The 24,132-nt window shown below is 34.7% G+C and overlaps 1 protein-coding gene and 1 pseudogene across 1 annotated transcript; both read right to left on the reverse strand.

The window, feature by feature from the left end:
• Positions 1–15,837: 15,837 nt before the first annotated feature.
• LOC120182367 (protein DCL homolog, chloroplastic-like) lies at positions 15,838–17,849 on the reverse strand. Its single transcript, XM_039187357.1, has 3 exons — positions 17,376–17,849; positions 17,202–17,316; positions 15,838–16,129 (listed from the first exon to the last, which is right to left on the reverse strand). Exons 1-3 carry the CDS (start codon positions 17,726–17,728, stop codon positions 15,953–15,955), a joined length of 645 nt encoding a protein of 214 aa, XP_039043288.1. The 5' UTR covers positions 17,729–17,849; the 3' UTR covers positions 15,838–15,952.
• Positions 17,850–18,881: 1,032 nt separating this feature from the next.
• On the reverse strand, positions 18,882–23,460 carry LOC120182387 (annotated as a pseudogene).
• Between the last annotated feature and the right edge of the window lie 672 nt (positions 23,461–24,132).

The raw sequence follows: 24,132 nt of genomic DNA on the forward strand, positions 1-24,132 counted from the left end.
GTGTCCCGGAAAGTTTTAACGGAGGTCGGATACCGTTAAATTGGTTAGATGCCAAATTTCGGGAGTTGAGTGAGGATACGTCAGATAATAAAGTTAAAATGTATGCACGGACATGCATACTACAGCTGATAGGAGGGTTGTTGATGCCGGACAAATTGCTCAACCAAGTTCACTGTATATGGTTGCGACATCTTGTCGACTTTCGTCTGGCCGGATCACTCAGTTGGGGCTCGGTAGTTTTGGCTTTTTTGTACAGGGAGATGTGTTGAGCCACTGACTACAAGATAAATACTATCGGTGGATGTTTCCTCCTGCTGCAGTCTTGGGCATGCTATCGATTGCCCTTTTTATGTCCCATTGTGAAGAACTCATTCGTATTTCCGCTACTCATATAGCGTATAATAAAAAATTTTCTTGAATAGGTGGTCTACTGATAGGAAAAATAATCAGGAGCTACCTGATGATTTAGAAAAAATTAGGGTGCTCATAGATCAGAAGGCTGACACACAGGTATGAATTTAAATGTTTAAAAATCGATTTTAGATTATAGTTATATAATTAGATTATTATTTTGATAATAATTATGTATATTTGTTTTAGTTTGAATGGGTGTCATATTCTAATGATGATGTGAGGACGGTGATCCCACCTGAGTTGAGCGGCCAATCAGATGTTTGGATGGCGATGGTCCCTTTGATATGTTATGCAACCGTCAAGTGGCACTCCACTGATCGCATGCTCCGACAATTTGGTTGTTTTCAACCAATTCCAGAAGCACCTCGCAATATGGACGACTTGAATGCCACAGATAGACGCGACAAGACCGATACAGATTGGCTGGTGAGACATCATGAGCTGGTCGTGTTGTGGGAGGATCGACATCGGCGCCTTTCCCGTAGAGAGCCCATTTATGTTGATGACTTGACGGTTGGTGATGATTATTATGAGTGGTTCAACAAAAACGGGAAACCGTTTATGTGTCCATATCGATATCCACCATCATATGCGTTCGTCCATATTTCTTTATCGATGAGGCTGATGTAATCGTATCCTTCCTCGTTCTTCGCCCGTAAATCTTGAAGCATTGATTCAAATATTCGAGGAATTAGTTCGTAACCTGATAAAAAAAAATATAACTTACTAACATGATCAAAAGGATCGAAAGAAAACAAACTACATCAGTTTCACTTGCCCATGCGCACAAGTAATTGACGCTCATCATTCTTCTTATATCTTCTATGGTCGCAGCAATGTGTCGGAGACAATACCTATGTTGGACAAAGGGTGGTTGCCACAAGAATCTATTGTTGTTTTGATCCCAGCTCCGTGATCTGAAATGACACAGATTTTTTCCCTCGTGAAAACATGTGCATGTAAATTTCGGAGGAAAAAAGCTCAATAATATGTATCTTCTCATTCGACAAGAGCAAAAGCAACTGGAAGAATGTTGCGATTGTCATCTTGGACAACTGCCAATAATAAAACTTGCTTGTATTTTTCATACAAGAAAGTCCCGTCGATCTGGACCACAGGCTTGCAGTATTTGACAGCATTAACGCACTGTGGGTAAGTCCAAAAAATCCGGTAGAATTGGCATCGATCGCAGAGAACTCGATCATTATGGTATGCATAGGAGGTTTCGAAGTCCACAATTATCCCAGTATTCAACCTCTGCGCCAGCCTAAACCAGCCTGGAAGTTCGTTGTAAGATGCATCCCATTCGCCATGAAGTTTGACAATGGCATTTTGTTTTGCCAACCAAGCTTTTTTATAGGAGACAGTGTACCCATACTGCGATTGTAAAGCTGAAATCAACACAACAACAACTATATGAGAGCTTCCTTTTACCATGGGCATGATGGATTAGCATATCACTTCAGAGTCTAAGTTGGGATGATCTTGGTTGACCCTCCAGCACAACATGTGTGAGGATCGTTGTATACTGTTAGTTCTCATCTGTTGTTTTTCCTCTTCCTCTTCGATACACGAACCATCCAATTGTATCCGTTTTCGCGTCGGGCACAGTAGCATACATATTTTTCTGTCGTGGAGCGGTCGACTCTCGATTGAACAGAATTACAGATATTGTAATTTTTTATAGTCATCATCGCTTCTTCTTTGATTGAAAACTCCATGCCTAAATATAACTCACCATTATTTATTGATGAGTAATATCCATAGTCACCGAGATGAGGCATATCCGCAAATTCTGACCCATACATTACACCATAATCAGCTTCATACATGTGTGCTGGAGGGTCAATTTGTGCCAAATTTGCTAGAACTTCATCCACATCATCATCATCATCGGAGTTGAATTGCGGTGATTTTGGGTGAATGAATAGTCCAGTCTCAGCACCATCCGCACCAGGCTCACGAAGTAGTTCTTCTGGTGGAGATGATGGTTCCTCCATGCTCTCCACATTTAGGTTGAAGAACCTACTACTTGCACGCCTTCCCCTTGAACTGGAAGGCATATCGACATTCAGATCGAAAAAGCTCGCAGTCGAATGCCTCCCCCTGGAGCTTGAAGCCATCGTGTCAAATGGAAACTGCATAGATTGTTACGTCGATGGCATCTCCATATTAAGGTCAAAGGGATTTGCAGATGAATGTCTTCCCCTTGAACTGGACGCGATGTTGCCATACGGATTGTTCGTCGACCCACCTCAGTACATATCGTAAGGAGTTGCGGATGAATGTCTCCCCATTATGGCATTAAAATCATTACACATTACTGTCGTCGGGCTGTCAACTTGTTTAGCCAGCCCATAGTGGGAGCTTAATGATTGACCCCGAACAGCACACACTTGAATAAAATTTGCATACATCTCAATATCGGCGTCTAAATAATTACTTTGAGCTTCAACCATCATTTCAACATCATCATTGTTCAAAAGTTCGAACGCTGTATAAGTTAATGGCAACAATGATGTTGGAAATCTGTACTGCAACGATGACATTCTTCTACTACTTCCAACATGAATCTTCCTCGAAATCTTCGTTATCAGCTCCTCAAGAGTTATGTTTCTCTTCAATGATATTTTAACACACTCATATTCCTAGGTGGCCTGCGCTATATTCCTAGGTGGCCTAAGGCGTACCCCCGGGGCCGCGCTTTACACACGTGTACACCATGTCAGCGTAAGGCGCGCTTCAGGGGGCGCGCCTTACCCCACGTGGCACCAAATCAGCGTAAAACGCGTTGTAGGAACCACACCTTTCTGCAAATAATGTTAGATCGAGAAATATAGTCTGAACGGTGACTGATCGAAAAATATACTGTTCAACGATGATATATAAAATCGCCATAAATATACCCACCATTTATCAACAGCATATGCAGTTTAGTATATTTAATTTTAAAGCATCCTCGTATTATTTGCTTGCGTATTTTATTGAAAAATAAATTCAGGAAAGGTACAATAAAGCAAACCGATATTGGTTTGTACCAATTTCAGTAATAATAATAAAAAGTTATACATCCACTATTGCGATATTACTATCTTGATTTCAATCTTTTCTCCTCTTCCGAATAAAAATCGTCTGCCCCCATTATTTGTCCCTTCTTATGCCCCAAACTATTATTTTTTTGACACGTTATCTATTTATTATTTTAAATTTATTAGTTTTAAGAAAATCTTTTGCAGATCGATTAAAAACTCCTCCATTTTTGTTAAAAGAAATTCTCTAATACTCTTTGAAGAGATTGAAGCTCTTGAATTTGTTATAAATTTCATTTGAGTTGATACTTTTCTTGTGTGTTTGAATTAACAAATCTAAGATGTGCAGTATGCTAACCCATCTCAACAATAATGACAGCTATTGCATATTTGTGTACCACATTATCAGTACCCTAAAGATCATGTACCGACAACAAATTTTGATTTAGTTACCACTATAAAAAGGTTGGCTTTCTTCTAATAAAAGAATTTGGGTGGAAAATATAGAAAAGAAAAACATTTCACAAGAAAATAAACAACTTTGACTTTCCATCTAATAAGAGTTTAACATGCTTATCTATCCCTAGAAAACATCTCAATTACGTTTAAATCTAGAAAATATTTTGGTAACCCTTCAATCCAAAACTCATCAGCTTTCAAGTTTAATTCTTGTCGAGTTAGTTCATAAATTGCTACTTTTCTTTTGTGTCCGAATCGACTAATGTGAAATATGTTAACACATGTTTTAATCTCAACAATCATGAGAGCAATTGCAGATCTATCATCTTCATCACCAGCAAGTCTTTTAACTCCACTTTATTGGAAGTGAAATCCATAACAAATCCGAGAGCTTAGAGATAGGTTAACGCTTCAATCTCGTTAAAGAAACTAGAGAGTTTCTTCTATAAATTTGGAGAGGATTTTTTTTAATCGAGAAAAAACTTCTAAACGAAACGGATATCAACAGTTAACTAATGAATTTAAATGAGTAAACACGTGTAAAAAATAATAGGTTGGAGTGTAAAAAGGGGCATGTAAAGGGGGCAGACGATTTCTGTTCTCTCTCTTGAGGAAAAAAAAAAATCTCATGTCTAACCATAACATAATTTTTATTTCTACATGTGATATGTAATGTAAACAAGAAAAGAAGTTCTATACGTAATATGAATTCAAATAAAATTTAAGGCTTGTTTAACGTAAAATATTTTCTGAAAAATATTTTCTTTATTTTTTATTATTTGGTTGGCAAAAACAAATTGATCAATGTAATTCATTTTTCATTTGCATTGTCTGAGCACGGAATAAACTAGGTTAGGAAGGTTGATATTGCCTTTGCAATAAACAATTCGAATTAGTCGATTAATAGTTTAGATACCGATGGTTATACCAAAAAATATAATTAATAATATATATTATTTATAATATACTTATTTTAATAAATAATTTATAATATGATTATTTCAATAGAATATACTAATCTTAATATTTATTTATAAAATTGTAGAAATAATATTTTAATAATAATATTGAAATAAATAATATTGAATAGATTATTCTAATATTTTCATAATAATAATAATAAGCATTTTATAATAAATAATTTGTAAATCAACAATATGAAAATCATCGTTTAATCAAAGACGGTGATAAAGGGTGAGAGTTAACTAAAATATAAGCTCCTTAAATTAATGGTTTCACTTTCTGGTTAAATTATTGTATACACTTGTTTTTGCCCGGGTCAAAACATTTTATTTTATTATTATTATTATCATCATCATCATCATCTTAATATTATTTACAGATTACAGAGTCCAACCACAAGCCTAACACCAGACACAAATCACATCACCAAATCAACAGGCCCAATGACCCGAAGTCCAATAGCAAACCCAAGTGTCAAAAAAATTAGGGCTGGAAACCCTTGTTACCCTTAGCCATCCGCCACCCGTCGCCGCCGCCGCCTCACACTGTGCACCGCCGAAGAGCCAAAACGAGACTCCAACCGCCACCGACGAATCCACCTACACCAAATCCCAACAAAATTAATCCAAAAAAATTAAAAAAATAATAAAAACAAACAAACAATCGATCCCAGAAAATCTGGGATCCCCATTCCCCTACCGACTAACCCTAGCCATAGCCACTTATGCCAGTAACAAAGCCCATTTAATTCATGCAAGCAACCATCAGTTGAAAAGGGGGTTCAGTTCGAACCCAGGGGGAGGCCGGAACAAAAAGACCATTCGAAGAAGAGAGATCCGAAAAAAAACAAAGGGAAGAAAGGTCGAATTTACCGTTGGGTGAAGAAGCAAGGCAGAGGGGCTCCTTTGGTCCTTTGTCGGCACTGTTTAGAGTGGCCGGAGAGAGCTTTGTTCTCTCTCGGTTGAAAGAAATAAAAGAGGGGAGAGGAAAAACAGAAACGACAGGGAGAGGAGAGAAAAGAAATGAGGCTAGGGTTTCTATAATGTTTATTGGGGTGTTTAAATCCCCTTTAAAACGACATCATTTTAGGGCATCCATGCTTTGCTCTTGTAGGCTAACCACTTTAAGGATCCCTCTTATTTAAATATTAATGCAATTTAGTCCTTACTCGAGGGTTTTTTTTTTTTTAGATTTCTGACTTTGTCCTTTTACTTCATGTGTATTTTATTTTAGTCAATGATTTTTTGTTTTGCATATATTTTTGTTTATTTGTACATTTGGTAGGTCATTTTTAAATACTTTCATTTTAGTCTTCGGATTATTTGTTGGCCACAATGTTTTTAAAATCGGACCAGACATTAAACCAGTAAAGGTACGGTTCACTGGTTTAACCGGGTTCAACTGTGGTTGACCAGATTTTATATAAAATAATTTTTTTGAATTTTACATAATATTTAAAGCAATATTAATATATATGTAACACTTTTTTTTAAGTTTACAATATTAAAAGGTATAAAAATATCACAAGTCATAACATTTATAAATTAAAAACCAGAAAATCAAGTGAAACAAAATGATTCAAATCAACTACAACATAATATTTAAGGTAAAACATATTAAATAATAAATATAATTATATAACTATAATCAAAAAATAAAATTGGGGCTTAAAAAAATCATAACAAATGATGTCATTTGGTTTAATTTAAAAAAAAACAATTCAATATGGCTAAAAAACATAGAAGAGCATCCCAAAAGTTTAAAGAGAAAATATGAGAACAAATCTATCCCACATGGATAAGAAACATAGAAGATCATCCCAACTTACTTCTATAAATAATAGAGATAATTTGACATTCAAAATCATGGAGCCTTTTGGTGAGCACAGAGTAAACTATTCTTTCGCTTCAATTGAGCTCAAAATTTAGGCTTCAATTGAACTTTTAAATTTTTTTGAGTTCGAGCCTTTTCGAGTTCAAATTTTAATATTATATTTCGAGTTCGAGTTGAACTTGATCATTTTTAGCTTGTGAGTTTTTGAGTCGAGTTAAACTTACTTTTAAAGTTTTCGAGTTCGAGTCGAGCTCAACAATACTCGAATTTGACTTGGCTCGTTGAACAAACGACATTGTTTGTTTTAATTTTTTTTTAAAAGAAAAAAAGTGAACCGGTGGTTCAAACCGATTTTGTCGGTTTTTAGCTGGTTCACCCCGGTTTACCGATTTTCAGCCGATTCTACCGGTTTTCAACTGGTTTATTGCCAGACCGGTTTTGTGAGATAACCAGACCGGACAGGCTACCGGTTGAACCGGCCGGTCCCGTCCGGTCCGGTTTTGATAACCATGGTTGGCCATTGTTTGATATTTCATATTTCTATACATTTGGCATCATATTTTGATATCTACCTTTTTAGTCCAACAGGTTGGTGGTTATTGCTCTTAAGTGCCTCTCCCTTCTATTATTAACGCAATCTTCATGCCCTCATCTTTTGGTTAAATTTCTTATTTTTATTGCCTATTTTCTAATTTCATTTGTTTAGTCTCCATATTCCTTTATATTTGCATGTGATTGATTCTTTGGATTTGTTTTCCATACATATTTAAGCATTTGGTGTATTCATATATTATATTTATTGTATAAAAATTTGATTAGGTTCGTTTCTTTGTTTACCATATATTTTAATAATACTTTTTGTAATTTCCTTAAATATGTGTACATATGCACTAACATATTGTTTACATACTTTATTGAATGTTTTTTTATCATCGTATTATTATACTTATACACAGATTTTTCCTCGTTATTTTTATTATTTTATATTTAAATAAAGCAACACAACGTTATTTTAGGGAACTCCAATAAATCCCTCTTTTTATTATTTCCTTTCAATTATTCAATTTTACCGTTCGTTAGATTTATTCATCATCAAGTTTTTTTTTTTAAATTATGATTACATTTCAAACTAGATATATTCTCTCATTAAACTAGATATGTATGTAAATATATTTTATTTGTACATATAACTCTAAGGTTTGTTTTAAATTAATATGTATATTATCCTAACAAGTGTTACTTGAATTCAAATCAAATAATGGGATTAAATGTAATATTTTTTTATTTTAAGTTCATCGCAAGTGATTGTCTTAACGAATAAGAGGTCACTTCCAATGGCTTAAAATAAAAGAGTATCCTATTAATCGAAACAAACAAATTTGGTTTCATTTAAAATTTAGAATTGAGAAAAATATTATGTTCTTTTAATTAAATTCACCGAGAAAAAATTGTTAGAATGAATCTAAGGTCTAGTCTCAATGTCTTTAAATAACTGAATATCCTTATTCTCATTAAAGGTTGATAAAATAGTTAATTAATTGTATTTGTTTGATGTATGCTTTTAAGTTTCACATTACTTTGTATGCGTTTAAAAGGGGTCTCAAATTATGTTATATTCAAACTTATAAGTTTTATTACAAAAATAACTAATTAATTAACTAGGCATCGATTTAGGGCACTGTGAGGATGTTAATCATTCCCTATGCATAACCGACTCCTGAACTCAAATTTTTGGTAACACAAACCTTAAAATTGTTGCTTTAATTAAAATTAATATTTTTATTAAAATAACAAATATGTTTTTGGGTGTCCAATCACACCCTATTCAAATATTGATGGCGACTCCACAAATTGATTTTTTTTAACTCGACTCCTAAATTGAGGCGAAAGTTTTTACAAAATCTCAATTTTTTTTTAAATCGATAACCCAAGATTTTAAAAGTAACATCTCGACAAAATTATGTTCCTTTTGATCAAACAATTCCTTCTTTTCCATTTGTTGAACAACCTTTAAATCCTTAAAGTTATTGGAAATCTTAGTTTAGTTGAGTTGAATGGCTAGGGACTGGGTTAAGACTTAATAAAAGTTTGTGATTTGTCTAGGAATAAAAAATAATTTGGTGGGTTAGGGTTTGACGAAGGTTGAAGAGGGTTTCCCCTGATTTTCGTGTTCAGAGTCTATTATGGAAAGAAGTAAACCAGAATTAGTTCCAGAAAGGTAGAGAAATATTGACACAGTTAGCGGGGGTGGCAATTCAGCCCACCACTCTTCTTCCTCCTCTTCTCTCTCAGATGTTTCTTCATCAACGCATAATGGGATAAGTAGAACTCCAGGAATATTAGTGATTTTGATTCCCCTAGTTTTGCATTCTTGAATTGGGCATCTTCGTTGAATTCACAGAGGAGTTCTAGTAAGGGGTTTTCAAGGCGTGCTTTTAGTAGTTTTAGTAGGAGTCATTGTGATAAGGATCGAGAATGGGATAAGGAGAAGTTAAGCTTTGGTGTTTGTTGTGACAGTTATTCGTCTGACCCTTTAGAAAGTATTTTAATGAGTAGTGTTGAGAAATTAGGAGGTATCTCGACCTCTGGGGTGGAGATAGATACATTTCAGAAGTCTCATTCTATGATCTGTAGGAAACAGGTTGATGCTTTCCCTCAAAGGACTGCAGACAACTGTAATAGTAACAATAACAATGCCAATGGTCTGGTTTCTAGGGTTGCTATTGGGAGTAGCATCCAGAAGGCTATACATTTAGGAAAGATTTTCCCTCTATTGGAACATAAGAGAGACAATTGGTTCCTGAGATAGATAGAGTTTCATCTCTTGGTTCGAGCTCAGTTTCTTAGTGTTTATTTGTTGGCAATTCAGCTTTGATTGATGGGGAAGGATGGACGCTTTGGCAGAATCACCTACTGTGGTTGTAAGTAGTAGCACAAGTTCCTTGCCAGTCCCCCAACTGTTGCCACCCCAGTTTCTGGGGCTCCAAGTGTCACATATGCGCTTAATATGGAAGTAACACTAGCTCAAGCTCCTTCACGAGCACATACTGTTTCCCAGTTATCTGTTAATACTCCAAGGCGTGAGGAGCTGGTCATTAAGCAATCAAGGAAACTATTACCAGTGACACCTTCAATGCCTAAAGCTTCGGTTCTCAATTTAGTGTTTAAATCAAAAGCCAAACCAGCATCAAGAACAAATGAGGTGAATATGGCTGTGAACTGTGAAGAGTGGGAGGCAGCAGCCTTATTTTATTCATAATGGTAATCAACCTCCTCCTAGTGGAAATTTCAAATCTGATTTGCCGAAGACATCTGGTAAGCTTTTGGTTCTCAAACCAGGAAGGGAGAATGTGGTCTCATCACCTACTAAAAAGACACTGCCATTCCAACAAAAATTGCAAACAGTAGAGTTATTACTGGCCAACATGCCATTACTCATGTTTCATCGGCTGCTGCAAGAAACTCAAATAACTCGAAGGTTTCTATTGGAGAGCCCAAGGTATCTCCTTTGGATCCAATAGCTGGGTTCAATGAGGAAAAGAGGCCATCTTTGGGTCAAACTCAGAGCCAAATCTCCTAAAGAAGAAGACCCCAACTAACTCTTCTGCCAGTCTCTCAGATTCAGACCCTCATATTTCATGTTCTACCATAGGAATATGAAGTTACCAAGGAAATAGTTGGTGCTTCTGTGGCAGCTCATGCTAATGAGAAACGTACTGTAGCAACTAGCAATGGTAATGTCTGTCAAGAGTTTCAAAGATTTTCTAATGATGACGAAAAGGATGTTAGTTCCACAGCTATGGTTTATTCAGATGACGAAGAGATTGCATTCATTTGGTCTCTTGGCTGGGAAGAAAACTCTACCGATGATGAAGGCCTTACAGAGGAGGAGATCAGTGCTTTTTACCAGGAGTTTTTGCAATATATGAAACTGAGGCCATCTATGAACTCTCCAACGGATTCTGTCAAAGTTGGCCGACTCTTTTGCGACCAATTTGAATGGAGCTTCTTCTGAATGCATCTCATCTGACTCCAGATCTGAAACTTGATTTTTTTTATGTCCTTGCACAATAAATCCAAAGACGTTCCAATTTTTTAATTGGAGATGATTAAGTCTCCCTTTTATCTCATGTTATCTCTCTTTTGATGTCTTCTGTTGGAAAGAAAGTTGATTAGTTTGGCAGGGAAGGGGTACAGTTTTGTTTTCTAAGGTCGGTTAGGATAAGTATCGTCCTTTTCTTCGTTTCTCTCTTTTCAAGAGGGTTCGGTTTCACAAGAAATAGCTCGTTGGTGTTTTCTGGGGAAAAAACCCCCCAATGTCTACTGGTAATACCCTAAAAAAATAATGTGTTTACTGATAACAGAAAGGTAAATTTTTGTTAAACTCTTTCGGGGTAACACAAAAGAGAATAGGCCGAGATTAAACTCAACTCTTGTTGCTATTTAGAGTGAAGGTCGACACTTGGCAAAAGAAAAAAAAAACATAAGAAACTCTACCATTTTGAACCTTTTAGTTGTTTTTCTTTATAACTTATTAGCACCAAAACATACCTTGAAAACATAATTTCAAAGCGGTCTACCTAATTTCTTATCCTCAGAAAGGTTTTGAAACTTTTGAATTTTCTATTCTAGAAAAAGTTTTGAAACATTCAATCCAACAGTTTAGGAGCTTACTAAACTCAACCATCAAAAGAAATCAAAATACTCTTAAAGGGTGCACGTGAAATTGATTTTAGTTTGCACGTTAATTAGGTGAACTAGAAAACAGTAATAACAAATAGTGCAGTGAAAAGTCACGAGATTATATTTAAAAAAATAACAATGAATACGGTAATGACGGTCACAGATATGGAATTCACTTTTTGTAGTAGATATTTAATTACCAATACCATTTATATTTATTTTTTATTAATAATTGAATGTAATCCTAACAAATAATTGATACTTTTTTTTATAGAAAATATTGACTTATCGACTTTAAACATTAACAATCTAAACAGGGCCGGTCCTGACATTTTAAGGGTCCTAGGCAAAATAAGAGATAAGGGCCCTTAAAAAAATAACTTAAAATTTAAAAATAAATTTCGGTAAACGTCAAACAAATTTTTTCATTAAAAATTATACGAGTAGATTCTATTACGTACATAAATTCTCATAATAAACGATTTCTTCTAGCATTTTGAGATGCAAAGTCATTGATAATAACATCAACATCAATGTTTCCTATCATCTCCTTCTCAATAGCTAATGTTGCTAAACCATTCAACCTTTCTTGTGACATTGATGACCTCAAGTACGTTTTTATTAATTTAAGCTTTGAGAAACTTCTTTCGGCTGAAGCTACAGTCACAGGCACAGTTTAATAAAATCCTATAAGCAATTGAAACATTTGGATAACAATCTGCAGATTTGACAAACTTAAGAATTTTAGTGGCGGATAACAATTCTGTCAGCAAAGTCATTTGTAAGACTTTTAATTCAGAGAAAAGATCATCTAAGTCAACATCCGATGAATTGCCATGAGAAAAGATAGAATGAAAATGAGCACAACATTCTTTCAACTCATTATTGTCTAATGAATTTAACTTATTTGAATCATATAAAAATCCAAAAATACTTTCAAATGTCTTCAATTGCTCAAATCTATTCTTCAAAGAAGTAATAGCCATATCTACCACAACCAAAAAAATAATTGACTCTAAATGACTCTTCAGGCGATTCAACTTCGTTATCCTCATTATTCTCTCCAAAAAATTTCTTCCTAATCACACGACGTTTTGTGGGAAAGATAGGTTCCACATCCATTTCAAGTGCAAGACTTTTAGCTACATTCATACTAGTTGTAAATCCTTCATATCTATATTTTTCAAAGGATAACATCACACCTTCTAATTGTCTTATGGTAGTATCAATGCACATAGACTTAGATTGTAATTTCTTGCTTACCATATATTAACAACAAATAAAATGTCATACCAAATCACAACACCAAGCAAAAACTCAAAACTTGAGAGTGCATTCACCAAACTTTCAGCTTCACTTTTTGACTTTGCATCATTTTCACAAGATTCATATAATTCACACAAAGCCAATCTTATTTGGGGACATTGAAATCTAATAGCTTTGACACTTTTAATTCGACTCTCCCATCGAGTATTTGATAAATATTTCACAGTTAATCCAGGAACATTATTAAGTAAAATTTTCCATCTCTTTGTAGAACCCAAAAACAATGTATATATACGTTGAACAACTCCAAAAAAAGAAATAGCCTTAACACAAGAATGTGCCATATCACCAAGAGTGAGATTTAGACTATGACAAGCACAAGGCATGTATAATGCTTTTGGATTAATTTCAAGAAATCTTTTTTGAACACCTTGGTGTTGTCCTTTCATATTAGAACCGTTATCATAACCTTGTCCCCTCACATCATCAACATTAAGATCAAGAGACTTCAAAACATTTTGTAGTTCATTAAAGAGTCCTAATCCAGATGTATCATCCACTTTTAGAAACTCCAAAAAGAACTCCTTAATTTTAACTTTGTTATTTAATATATTAACACATCGAACTATAAGGGTCATTTGTTCTTGATGGCTCACATCAGACGTACAATCAAGAATTATGGAAAAATATTTAGCCTCTTTAATGATCTTAATGATAGAATTTCTCACACTTTGAGACAAAAGGGAAATGAACTCATTTTGAATTTTATGTCCAAGATAATGATAATGAATTTCACGATCCTGAATACGTCTAACATGATCTTGCATAATCACATCAAACTCTGCAATCATTTCAATCAATCCTAGAAAATTACCATTGTTATCTTGATATAGTTTTTCATTGGATCCTCGAAATGCAAGATTATGTTTAGCAAGACATTTCACAACTGATAATATTCTTTGTAACACTTGTCTCCAACGCTATTTCTCTTTCATAATCTCTTTTTGCAATTTTTTATCGATTGTTTGATTTTTATCCAATCTTACTCTCAATTCATTCCAAGTATTCATAGTAGTTATATGTTCAACACTATTTTCATGTTTTTAAGCCTTTGGCTAATATGTTTCCAATCACTTAAGCCATCATTTGCTAACAAACATACATTACTAATCGATTTGAACAACTTGCAACAAAAACAATATACTTTGTCAACATTTTTGGAATAAACTAACCATTTTCTATCACTAGTCTCACCATTGCTCAACTTTCTAGAATAACATTCATATGAGAAATGTCTATAATATTTATCAACAGGAAATTCAAGATCCATTTCTCTTATGGGCCCTTTTTCAACTAATATATCTCTCGCATTATTGTCAAGATTCTTCCAATTTATAGGATCATATATATTCAAATGAGGAAGTGTTTATTCACCAATGCCTAAATTTTCAATATTTTCATCAATTGACACATCATTAAAGTCAATTGGATCATTCACTTCATCATTCACATTTTCAGAATTTCCAGGAATTTTAGTATGCAAATTTTCAGTTGATTGATTCAAAGTTTCATGAGAATCATCATTTTTCTTTTTAAACACAAATTTATCTAGAGCACCTTTTTGTGACTTATTTAACTCCTCCTCTCGTTTCCTTTTTTTTCTTTTTTCACTTCCAGACAAATGTTTCTTAGGCAACATCTCATCAAAATTCAAGGAGTAAACGCAAACCAATTCTAAATTCTAATAAATAAGTATATGAAAAGAACAATTGCACCTGGATTCTTCAATTAGAATTGTAACCCATTGGAGTAAGATAAAATCACCAATTCTCAATTTGATAATTGACACTGTTGACATGAATATTAACAGTTATAAGATGAACACCAAAATAAAAAACATCAAAAAGTATATTCGAGTATAAAAACATCCAAAAAAACTAAAAGGCTTATTTGTAACCGATCAGAAAAAAATACATACATTCGAACAGAATAAAAAAAATAAGAAGAATAATAAGTAACCTTTGAGTCTGGCAATCTGTTGTTTTTTTTAATATGAGCGTTTATGATGAGGTTCGACGATGACAGTATGCGACAGATGGTATAATCTTGGTGTGACTGAAGAATCGAGCAATGAGGGCAGTTTAAGGAAACAACTGTGGGTTTGGAACAAACAAAAAGATGAGAAAGATGAAAGTGTCTATTGGTTGGCGAAAAAAAATAGGGTATTGCTTTTTTAATTGGACATGCGGGTTTAGAAAAAGAGGAAATATAGGGGTTTAATTAAATAAAAGGTTAAAGTATAATGGGAAATTGAGTTTTCAGAATAAATTTAGTTGGCTTTAAGATATAGGCGTGGGCCTAGGTTAAATAAAAGAGGGAGATGATTGGTTGGTCAAAGGGATGATATTGGGTAAAAATTGTTTTTGTTTAAAAATTAAAATGGTTCAGAGATATGGTTCAGAGATGATATATCTATTTTTATTTTTTAATCTTAATGGTTTAGATAACCGTTTGAGTGGGATTATGGGAATGATGGAGATATGGGTAATTGAATAAAATAAGAATAATGGTGGATCCATTTTTATTATTATATATTACCTATATAATTATTCAATAAATTATATAAAAATATTTTTTTAATTATTAAAATTTAAAAATTTAGAAATTATTTTTAAAAAAAATGGGCCCCCTCCATATCTGGGCCCTAGGCGGTCACACTCCCCGCCTAGGCTCAAGGCCGGCCCTGAATCTAAACTCACTTAAACAATGAAACATGATAATTACTCTACACTTGTGTTCAACGTGAACTGTTAATATAGTTTGGTAGTCAGAGCAGTATATAAGCGTGCCTATAGGAGTGTTTATGTTTGTAGAGAGAGAACAGTAGGGGAGCAAACAAGAAAAATGGAAAAATCCTATTACTTGATAGAGGTACCTAGAATTAAGGATATATGCACATTAAACCTTAGACCACTTACAAGTCAATCCATTCAACATAATCCTTTATAATCTTTTAAGAAATTGATTTTCTAGAAACTATGTAACTATGTATTTATTTATTTATACATGCATTGCATTTTATCTTTATTTTTAATTTTCTGATTGCCGGAGGTCTTCCTCGGAAGCTGCCTCAACCTGGCGTTGGGGGCAGCCTACTACCATACCTCCCCTTACCCCATTGCATATGGGATAAAATGTTATCTGATATCATAAATATGAAATATTACAAAAAAATAAGAACAAAATTCAAAAGATCCTTAAAACATAGTGGTATAAAATGGGTAGACAAGTTCAGAGCATTACCCTCATGAACTCCGTCTATTTAGTCGAAAATGTCTGTGAATGAAGCTATCTGCATATAGAGGATAGTTTTTTCTGATCAGACCCTTGATGCATTTCCAGTATGAAAAATCAACTAGTTCTCCATCTTTTCGAACTATGAACAAACATCTTGAGCCTACAAACTCAGGATGGTAACCAACCTGTAAACCAAATATGAGAAGTGTTCATCATTACTTGATCAAGTTGGTCAAACAGGACATGGTACCATTTAACTTGAGTAAATCACAAACAAAACTTTAGTTACTTAAGAGCAACTGAGCAAGTCTAACAAATAATTTTGGGCAACAAGATCAGGTTCTCACCTTGGTAAAACTATAATCATGTGCAGCATTAGTTGAAAAATTTACTACCAGGGTTTGTATTGTATGTTTATAGAGCAAAGAACTTAATCAATAATGAGATGGGAAATTCAATTCAATATTGAATAGGTTGCCCCACTACATAATGATGATAAAAACAATTGCAATTGCACATTTTAACATTTTTTTATCAAAAGAAAACTGATGAATATATCCTCATAACAAATCAACCCGAGAGTTACAACAAATCAGAACGAGCATGAGTTGATCTGGTTGAGTTCATAGCATGTAACCACCGCATGATCACTCATAACCATAGGTATTGAAACTCATAGGTAGCAGTAGTTTCCGCATGATCTCATCAAGAACTGAGAAGCACAAAGTCAATGAAGATATACAATTACAAAAAACATTACTTAAGGCGATGAACTTCTCCATACACGTAAATGAAACTTGAAAACTAAAAGACCAAAAGAGTGGAGAAAACTAGAATGCTTTACCAGTAGAAATTAGAAAGCTTCAATATTGAAAATAGAAATTACAATGATTGATTAACCTATAAGCTTTCTAACTAAAGCTAGGCAAGAATTCATGTAGCCTATTTTGCTTCCACGTTAACAAGGCAAAAAAGGAGACGGATGATACATGTGTGTGTGTGTGTGTATTGGAATGTCAAGAAGAATTTTAGTGTTAAGATTTATATTTATGCAACTTGATTTGGTCTTAGTCCTTTCAGGAAAAAAAGAAAAAGATTTTACATTCGAACAAAATTAAAATGTGCAGCTAAAATCAACAACTCTCAAAAAATCTTAAGAAGAAATATTAGTATAACTTATTTAAATTGGTTAGTTCAAACTTGTAATTATTCATAAATTACAGTGCTTAGAAACCAGAAAAAGCTAAAGAAACATACAGTAATGTAATCAATTCCACATCCGATTTTCTTCTCGGCCTCCGGGTGGTAAGGAAGCAACATCTCAAGAATAGTTCTCTGGTGCTCTGTACTTAATCTATCTCCACTTCCATATCTGCAATAAATTTACAAAATTACAATAAAAGAAGTGTTTATAAAATTAAAATTACTTACTTTCCAGAATGAAGAATCATTCTAACGAATCCAACGAGAGGAACGGTGTCCTCTAAAATCCTATCTTCCCAATCAGTCCATTCACCTCTATTTCTTTGTCCCTCACTACCCTCCTCTTCTTCCGAAATTCCACCACTATCCTTCGCCGGCACTATAGTCGGCTTCCTCATCAAATCAGCACTGTGAGATTCCTGGCTTCCAATTCTCCCGCCTTCGGGACCGGCGGTCAGCGCGCAAAACCGAACCCGGAGCAACACCGTTTGGTGCCACGGAGAAGATAAGATGACGGAGGAGGAAGAGAAAGTGATGGGTATAAAGGTAGGGTGAAAGTTGGGCTTGAGAAGTGAAGCCATAACGAGTTAAATTGAGTCAGTGAGTTATTGAAGCAGCTGAAAGAATCGGAAGAGTTAACGGTCGCATTACTGTTTCGCCATTGGAAAGGACTATCTTAGCTGATTAAAAAAAAGGTGAGAAGTAAGAACCGAGAAGACCGCCTATTTGTCCAGCTAGGTACTTTTCTTTTTTGTTTGGTCCACATAATATATTTTTGGAACCTATAAGTAACGAGATTCTAATTTAAGAGTAGGACGCGATCGTAAATATTAAAAAGAAATTTAATATTTTATTAAATATAACTTATAATATTAATTTTTAATATTTACTCAACTAAAAATATTAATTTTTAATATTTTCTGTTGACAACTAAAAATATTATATTTTTCATAATATTTTCAGCTTTAACTGATTAACATTTTAGGTTACGCTCAATTAAAAATATTATTTTTTTAATATTTTCGGTTACGTCTTTCTTTAACTTTAAGTTAGGCCGTCGTATAACAGAACTACCTAATTTTACCACTTGGTTACTGGAATCAAAATAGTTAGATTTATGTAATTTTAATAAATTCAAAATATGTTTCAAATTATATAATTTAATTTATAATTCAACTTTATATTTTATATCTACCTTTGTTAATTTAAAGATATGGTCATGCATAATAAAATACAGTTTATGTTTTTTATAGTGATATGATAATTTGCAAAAAATGGTTTTGAGTGGTCGGATTAATCATCTAACTAGATGATTAATAATTCGATTATTAAAAGAATTTGTGAGATGTTTAATTTTTTTAATTAAAAATAAGTATTATTTTTTGTGCAATTTCTGATTTTTGTAATAAATTCTAAAGTTATTTATTTTCAAGTCATAAAATTTTACATGATGCACTTTATGATTTTATAAAATAATTAAATATTTAAATTAGCTGAAATAAATTTATTCAACTCGATTTTATAGTTTACAAATTTAATCCACTAGCTCAAAAATTTTCATTTATCCCCTACGCAAAACCCTGTCCGGAAAGTAAAAAGTAACATTCATCAATAATGATTGAAATTTACACTCTGTGAGTAAAAAACTGTCGAGTGTTATAGAAGAAGCCGCAGTACAAAAATGGAGGTAAAATCATAGCAGCAATGATGAAACCGGACTCCATTCAACACTTACTAATGCGAACTTGGCTTAGGTGACTTTTTTCTGGAAAAAAACATGAAAATCTTTGGGAACAATGCCCTTTTCTTTTTCTTCACAGCCTTTGCTTCTGAGGACGGTTGTTCAGTTTCTGTTTTGTTCCCATCGATTTGTGCCCTTGGGCTTTCTATAGTGCTGTCTGGAGCAGAAAGGAGTGGTTCAGAGTCATCATTTTCTTGCTTTTCCTCTACACTTACCGTCGGAAAGTTTCCTCCTATATTCGATTCGGATGCCTTTCTTTGCTTCCCGTGTTCAGCTCTCCACTTTCTCAAGTCCTGTTCTGTAGCTAACTTACCTTTCCTGGCTTTCTCAGCCTTCTCCATGGCGGATCTTAGTGTTTCCTTTCTTTGAGCCATCTCTCGCTTTACTTCTTCAAGCTTTTTCTTGCTTCTTGACTCGGATTGCTTAGCTTGCTCAATCTGAGAAATGAAAGCTTCCACTCTCAAGGTAGCTTGTTCCTCTGCTTCATGTGCACGTTTACTGAGCTCATAGTAATCATCTATTGGAAGGATAACACCTGCTGCAGGTGTATCAGCATTATCCGTGCTTCGAACTGATTCACTCTGCCGCAATGCTTTGATAGCAGCTAAAGCAAACTTCTGTGAACACTTGGCAGCCTGCATCTCCTTTTGAGCTGCATCTAATCTACTATACATGGTACTTGCAGCAGCATGTGCTTGGTCCGCTTCTTCCTTTGCTTTGCACAGCTCTTCACGTGCCATTTGAGCAAGTGACTTGGCCCCATCAGCCTCTTGTGCTGCTTTTTGCAGTTGTTCCGGGAGCTCCTCCATTTTCTCTCTGGTCTCTTTTTTCTTAGCCTGGACCACAGCTATTTCTGAGTGAGACTTGTCCAGTTCAGCTTCCAAAGAAGCAACGACAACAGATGCCATTCCTTCTCTCTGCTTAAGGGTGGCAAGAGCAGACTTTTCCTTTTCAAGTTCTGATTTTAATGAATCAGCTGTCACCTTCAAACAATCCACTTCTGCAGTCGCTTTCTCGATTTTGAGCTTCACCTTTTCAAGTTCCTTCTTTGCCGCATCCACTGCATCTAGTATATCATCGTGCGAGTCTCCATCGGTTTCCCTTTTATGTTTGTTTTCAATATAATCAGCTAATTCGGTTTTCAAATCAACTAGTAAAGCTGAAGCAGTGTCTAGCTTTAATTTCAGATCCTTGGTTGACTGGATTTGCCGATTGAGATTCTGGAGCTCCTCTTCGGCCTGCTTTACTTCCTTTTCCCAATAGAAAGTGTCTTGCTCTCGGGCCATGACTGCTCCAATCTTCTTATCTTCTTATCAATACTAAAAATTTCCACCGTCTTCTCAACCTCTTTCGAAGCAGAAACTGCCTCTTCAGCTTTCTGAACAGCAATATCTCTCTCTGTGATCAAAGAACTATACTCTTTTCTTAGTGTTTCCAACTCTTCATTGACGGATTTCAGCTCCGAAACTGCATACGCATGCCTGGCTTTAGCGACTTCAAGTTGTGCCTTTGCTGCAACACTAGCCTCATTAGCAATCCCTTGTTGCATCTCCTGAACCCTGAGGTTGGCCAGTTCTGAGTCTTGTTTTGCTTCATTCTCTTCAATTTGAGCTTTCTCGAGGCTTAGTTTGAGCTCTTCTATCTGTCTCTTTGTGCTCTCTAACTCCTTTAACACTTCCACCTTTGCCTCTTCAACATCTTCTAACTGTTTCTTGTATTCAGGTATATCCTGTTGCATTTTATCGAGGTGTCGTTCTACGAACTTGCGTCTCTATAGTTAGACAAGAGGAAACAATTATAATGGTCATTAAAGACATAACAAAAATCATCATAAACAACAATATGTTTTCATAAGAATAGGTTATACTTTAAAATTAACTAATATACCTCCACAGCTTGCTTTCTATGAGCTTTCCAATCAGCAACCTCTCCAAACTTGGAAACAGCTTGTTTAACTGAATCGAAAGGTGCAGCCGTATCGATATGAATTCTGCTTGGATCAATTCGCTTCCAGAGTTTAGCACCATCAGATCTTGTGGATTCATCAGTAGAACTTAGAATTTTTAGACGACTTAAGCTATGATTATCCATTTGAGGTACACGAACACCATTTTCGGCATCTCCTGCCTTTGAATAATGGACCTTGGGGGAGGAGGAAATATTGCTACCAATCAGATCCTGAGAACTACTAACAGAAGCAGTGTCTTGACTTCGCTGTCCGTCCAAAGTATCTTGTGAGAATCCAGCTGCAACAGTGGCGACCATAAGATGAGGCTGAGTCGAACAGTTGGGTGGCATCACATGGTGATTGCTTTGGGATTCAAAGGAAGCAGAATGAACATTTTTAGATTGTTGTCCATCAAAAACGCAGTTTCTTGATCCAAAAGCAACCCCGTTGACATCTACAGGGGGTAAAGAAATCTCACTAGGAGATGCTAAATGGCCATTTTCAAAATCTCCAATCTTTGGATTGGAAGCAGTAGGAAGAGCACTTCCGTCCTCGACATGAATATGTGAAATGCCAACAGAATCTGTCTTTTCAGATATCTGTTCATCTGAACCATTATGTATTCCCCGAGTCTTAGAATCTTCCATCAGTTTACCCTGACTATCTTTCTCCGTTTCACCGAAAGAAACCCCGTTGACATCTACAGGGGGTAAAGAAATCTCAGCAGGAGATGTTAAACGGCCATCTACAAAATCTCCGATCTTTGGATTGGAAGCAGTAGGAAGAGCACTTCCGTCCTGAACATGAATATGCGAAATGCCAACAGAACCAGTCTTTTGAGATATCTGCTCATCTGAAACGTCATGTATCCCCCACGTCTTAGAATCTTCCATCAGTCTACCCTGGTTATCTTTCTCAGTTTGATCAACAGCAACCCCGTTGACATCTACAAGGGTTAAAGAAATCTCACTAGGAAATGTTAAATGGCCATTTTCAAAATCTCCAATCGTTGGATTGGAAGCAGTAGGAAGAGCACTTCGGTCCTCGACATGTATATGCGAAATGCTAACAGAACCGGTCTTTTGAGATATCTGTTCATCTGAAACTTCATGTATTCCCTGAGTCTTAGAATCTTCCATCAGTCTACCCTGATTATCTTTCTCGGTACCATCAAAACCAACCCCGTTGACATCTACAGGGGGTAAAGAAATCTCAGCAGGAGATGCTAAATGGTCATTTTCAAAATCTCCAATCTTTGGTTTGGAAGTAGTAGGAAGAGCACTTCCGTCGACATGCATATGTGAAATGCCAACAGAACCATTCTTTTGAGATATTTGTTCATCTGAACCATCATGAGTCTTGTATTCTTCCTTCAGGATAGCCTGATTATCTTTCTCAGTTTGATCAACAGCAACCCCGTTGACATCTACAGGGGGTGAAGAAATCTCTCCAGGAGATGCTAAATGGCCATTTTCAAAATCTTCAATCTTTGGATTGGAAGCAGTAGAAAGAGCACATCCGTCCTCAACATGAATATGCGAAATGCCAACAGAACCAGTCTTTTGAGATATCTGTTTATCTGAACCATCCTGTATTCCCCGAGTCATATAATCTTCCATCAGTCTACCCTGATTATCTTTCTCAGTTTGATCAATTTCAGTTGATGAAATTGATGTTGCACTATTTGTTGTATGCTCTTCTTGTGCCTTAATCGGATCATCAGATGCATTTCGTAAAGAGTTTTCCATTACCAACAAATGATTATCGAGTTGGTCTGTTCCATTACTAGTTGAAACTTTTGGAACTTCAACAGTAGCATGGATGCCTATAGATGATAAAGACGATTCCGACTGAGGTATCTCTTCTGGATTTACATTCTCCATACCAGAATATGGCAAGAAGTTGCACCGAGGTGTCTGAAACATAGAAACCAGAAAACCACAGAAGCAAAGAAACGTTTCTTAGATCATTCATCTGCTAAGAACAAGATAAAAAGTTCTACATATCAAATAACAAAATTTGAATAGAATTGGAATTCAATCCCTAGGATGCATTAAAATCCAATCCAAATTCATAAATTAAAGCATCTTCGATTTCAAATCCCATTTACTTTCTTACCAGTAGATTGACAGATCATTGTATTATAATTCAAAGGGTTTCACCCGTATTTTCAAATAAATTTTGCTTTTTCTAGAAAAGAATATAACAATGATCATATTCTGAGATAATGAGATAATATATCATTGTAGGCAAATAAAGCTATTATATGAATTAAAAGCCGTTATTGGTTTAAATTATCGATTGCATGTTGAATTAAACAGAGAAAAACTTGAAAGGAAAAGAAAAAAGAAAGGTCGATTACTTAAGTCGCACGTTATAATAAATGAACCCAGAAATTCTACATTCTCAGAGCTTCGTTTACATAGCTAAAAGAAGCAAACAGATTTTCCGCTTATTAAAGCATCGATTATACAGGGATTAATGGGAAAGCTCATAAATAAATTTAATTTTAAAAGAAAGAGTGGAAGGAAAGGAACTTACCGGGAACAACTAGAAAAAAAGGAGAGACGGAATCTGGAAAGGGAAGCGATTATCAATGATCAGTGAATTAAGAGAAATAAATGTTTATTGAGAATAAAATAAATAGATAAAAGAAGGTAGTGATAAAATTAGAAAACGAATAGAGAAAGCCGGGGAGAACACATATATACAAACACTGGGAATAAAAATCGTCTTCCCCTCAATCATGCCTTTCTTTGTGCCCAGCTGTGATATTTCGATGACACTGTACATCATTATCTTGTTAATGAACATAAAAAAAATACGATTCTTTTGGCCTGGTTTTCTACTTTTCTTGGGGTTTTTTCTTCTACATCGTGTTTGAACTGAAAATATTAATTATATTGTAATCTTTTGCTTATGTTCATTTTCCGAGAACGTCATAGCTTGTGTTTTTCCTTTGCAATCACCTACAAATATCCTTAAATTTTGACTCGATATACGATTAGATATTAACTCAAATTTTAATTAAAAAATTAAGTTAAATTTATTATAATTATACTTATTAATGATTATTTCATATTTGAGTCTATTTAGTTAAAATTTTAATGACCAAATTACATAGTTTTTTCTCCTAGTTTTTTTTCATTGGTAGGTCGTTTATTCCTTTTTTTATTTTTGTTGATCGATAATGGCACCAATTTTAATATTGATTGTCGATCGATATTCTTTATTATCCTTTTATTTTCTTATATTACATTTTTATTTTCAATAAGTATGCCGGTATGACACGCTTT

This window comes from Hibiscus syriacus, unplaced genomic scaffold, assembly GCF_006381635.1.
Source record: "Hibiscus syriacus cultivar Baekdansim isolate YM2019G1 unplaced genomic scaffold, ASM638163v2 tig00112647_pilon, whole genome shotgun sequence".
Classification (NCBI taxonomy): domain Eukaryota; kingdom Viridiplantae; phylum Streptophyta; class Magnoliopsida; order Malvales; family Malvaceae; genus Hibiscus; species Hibiscus syriacus.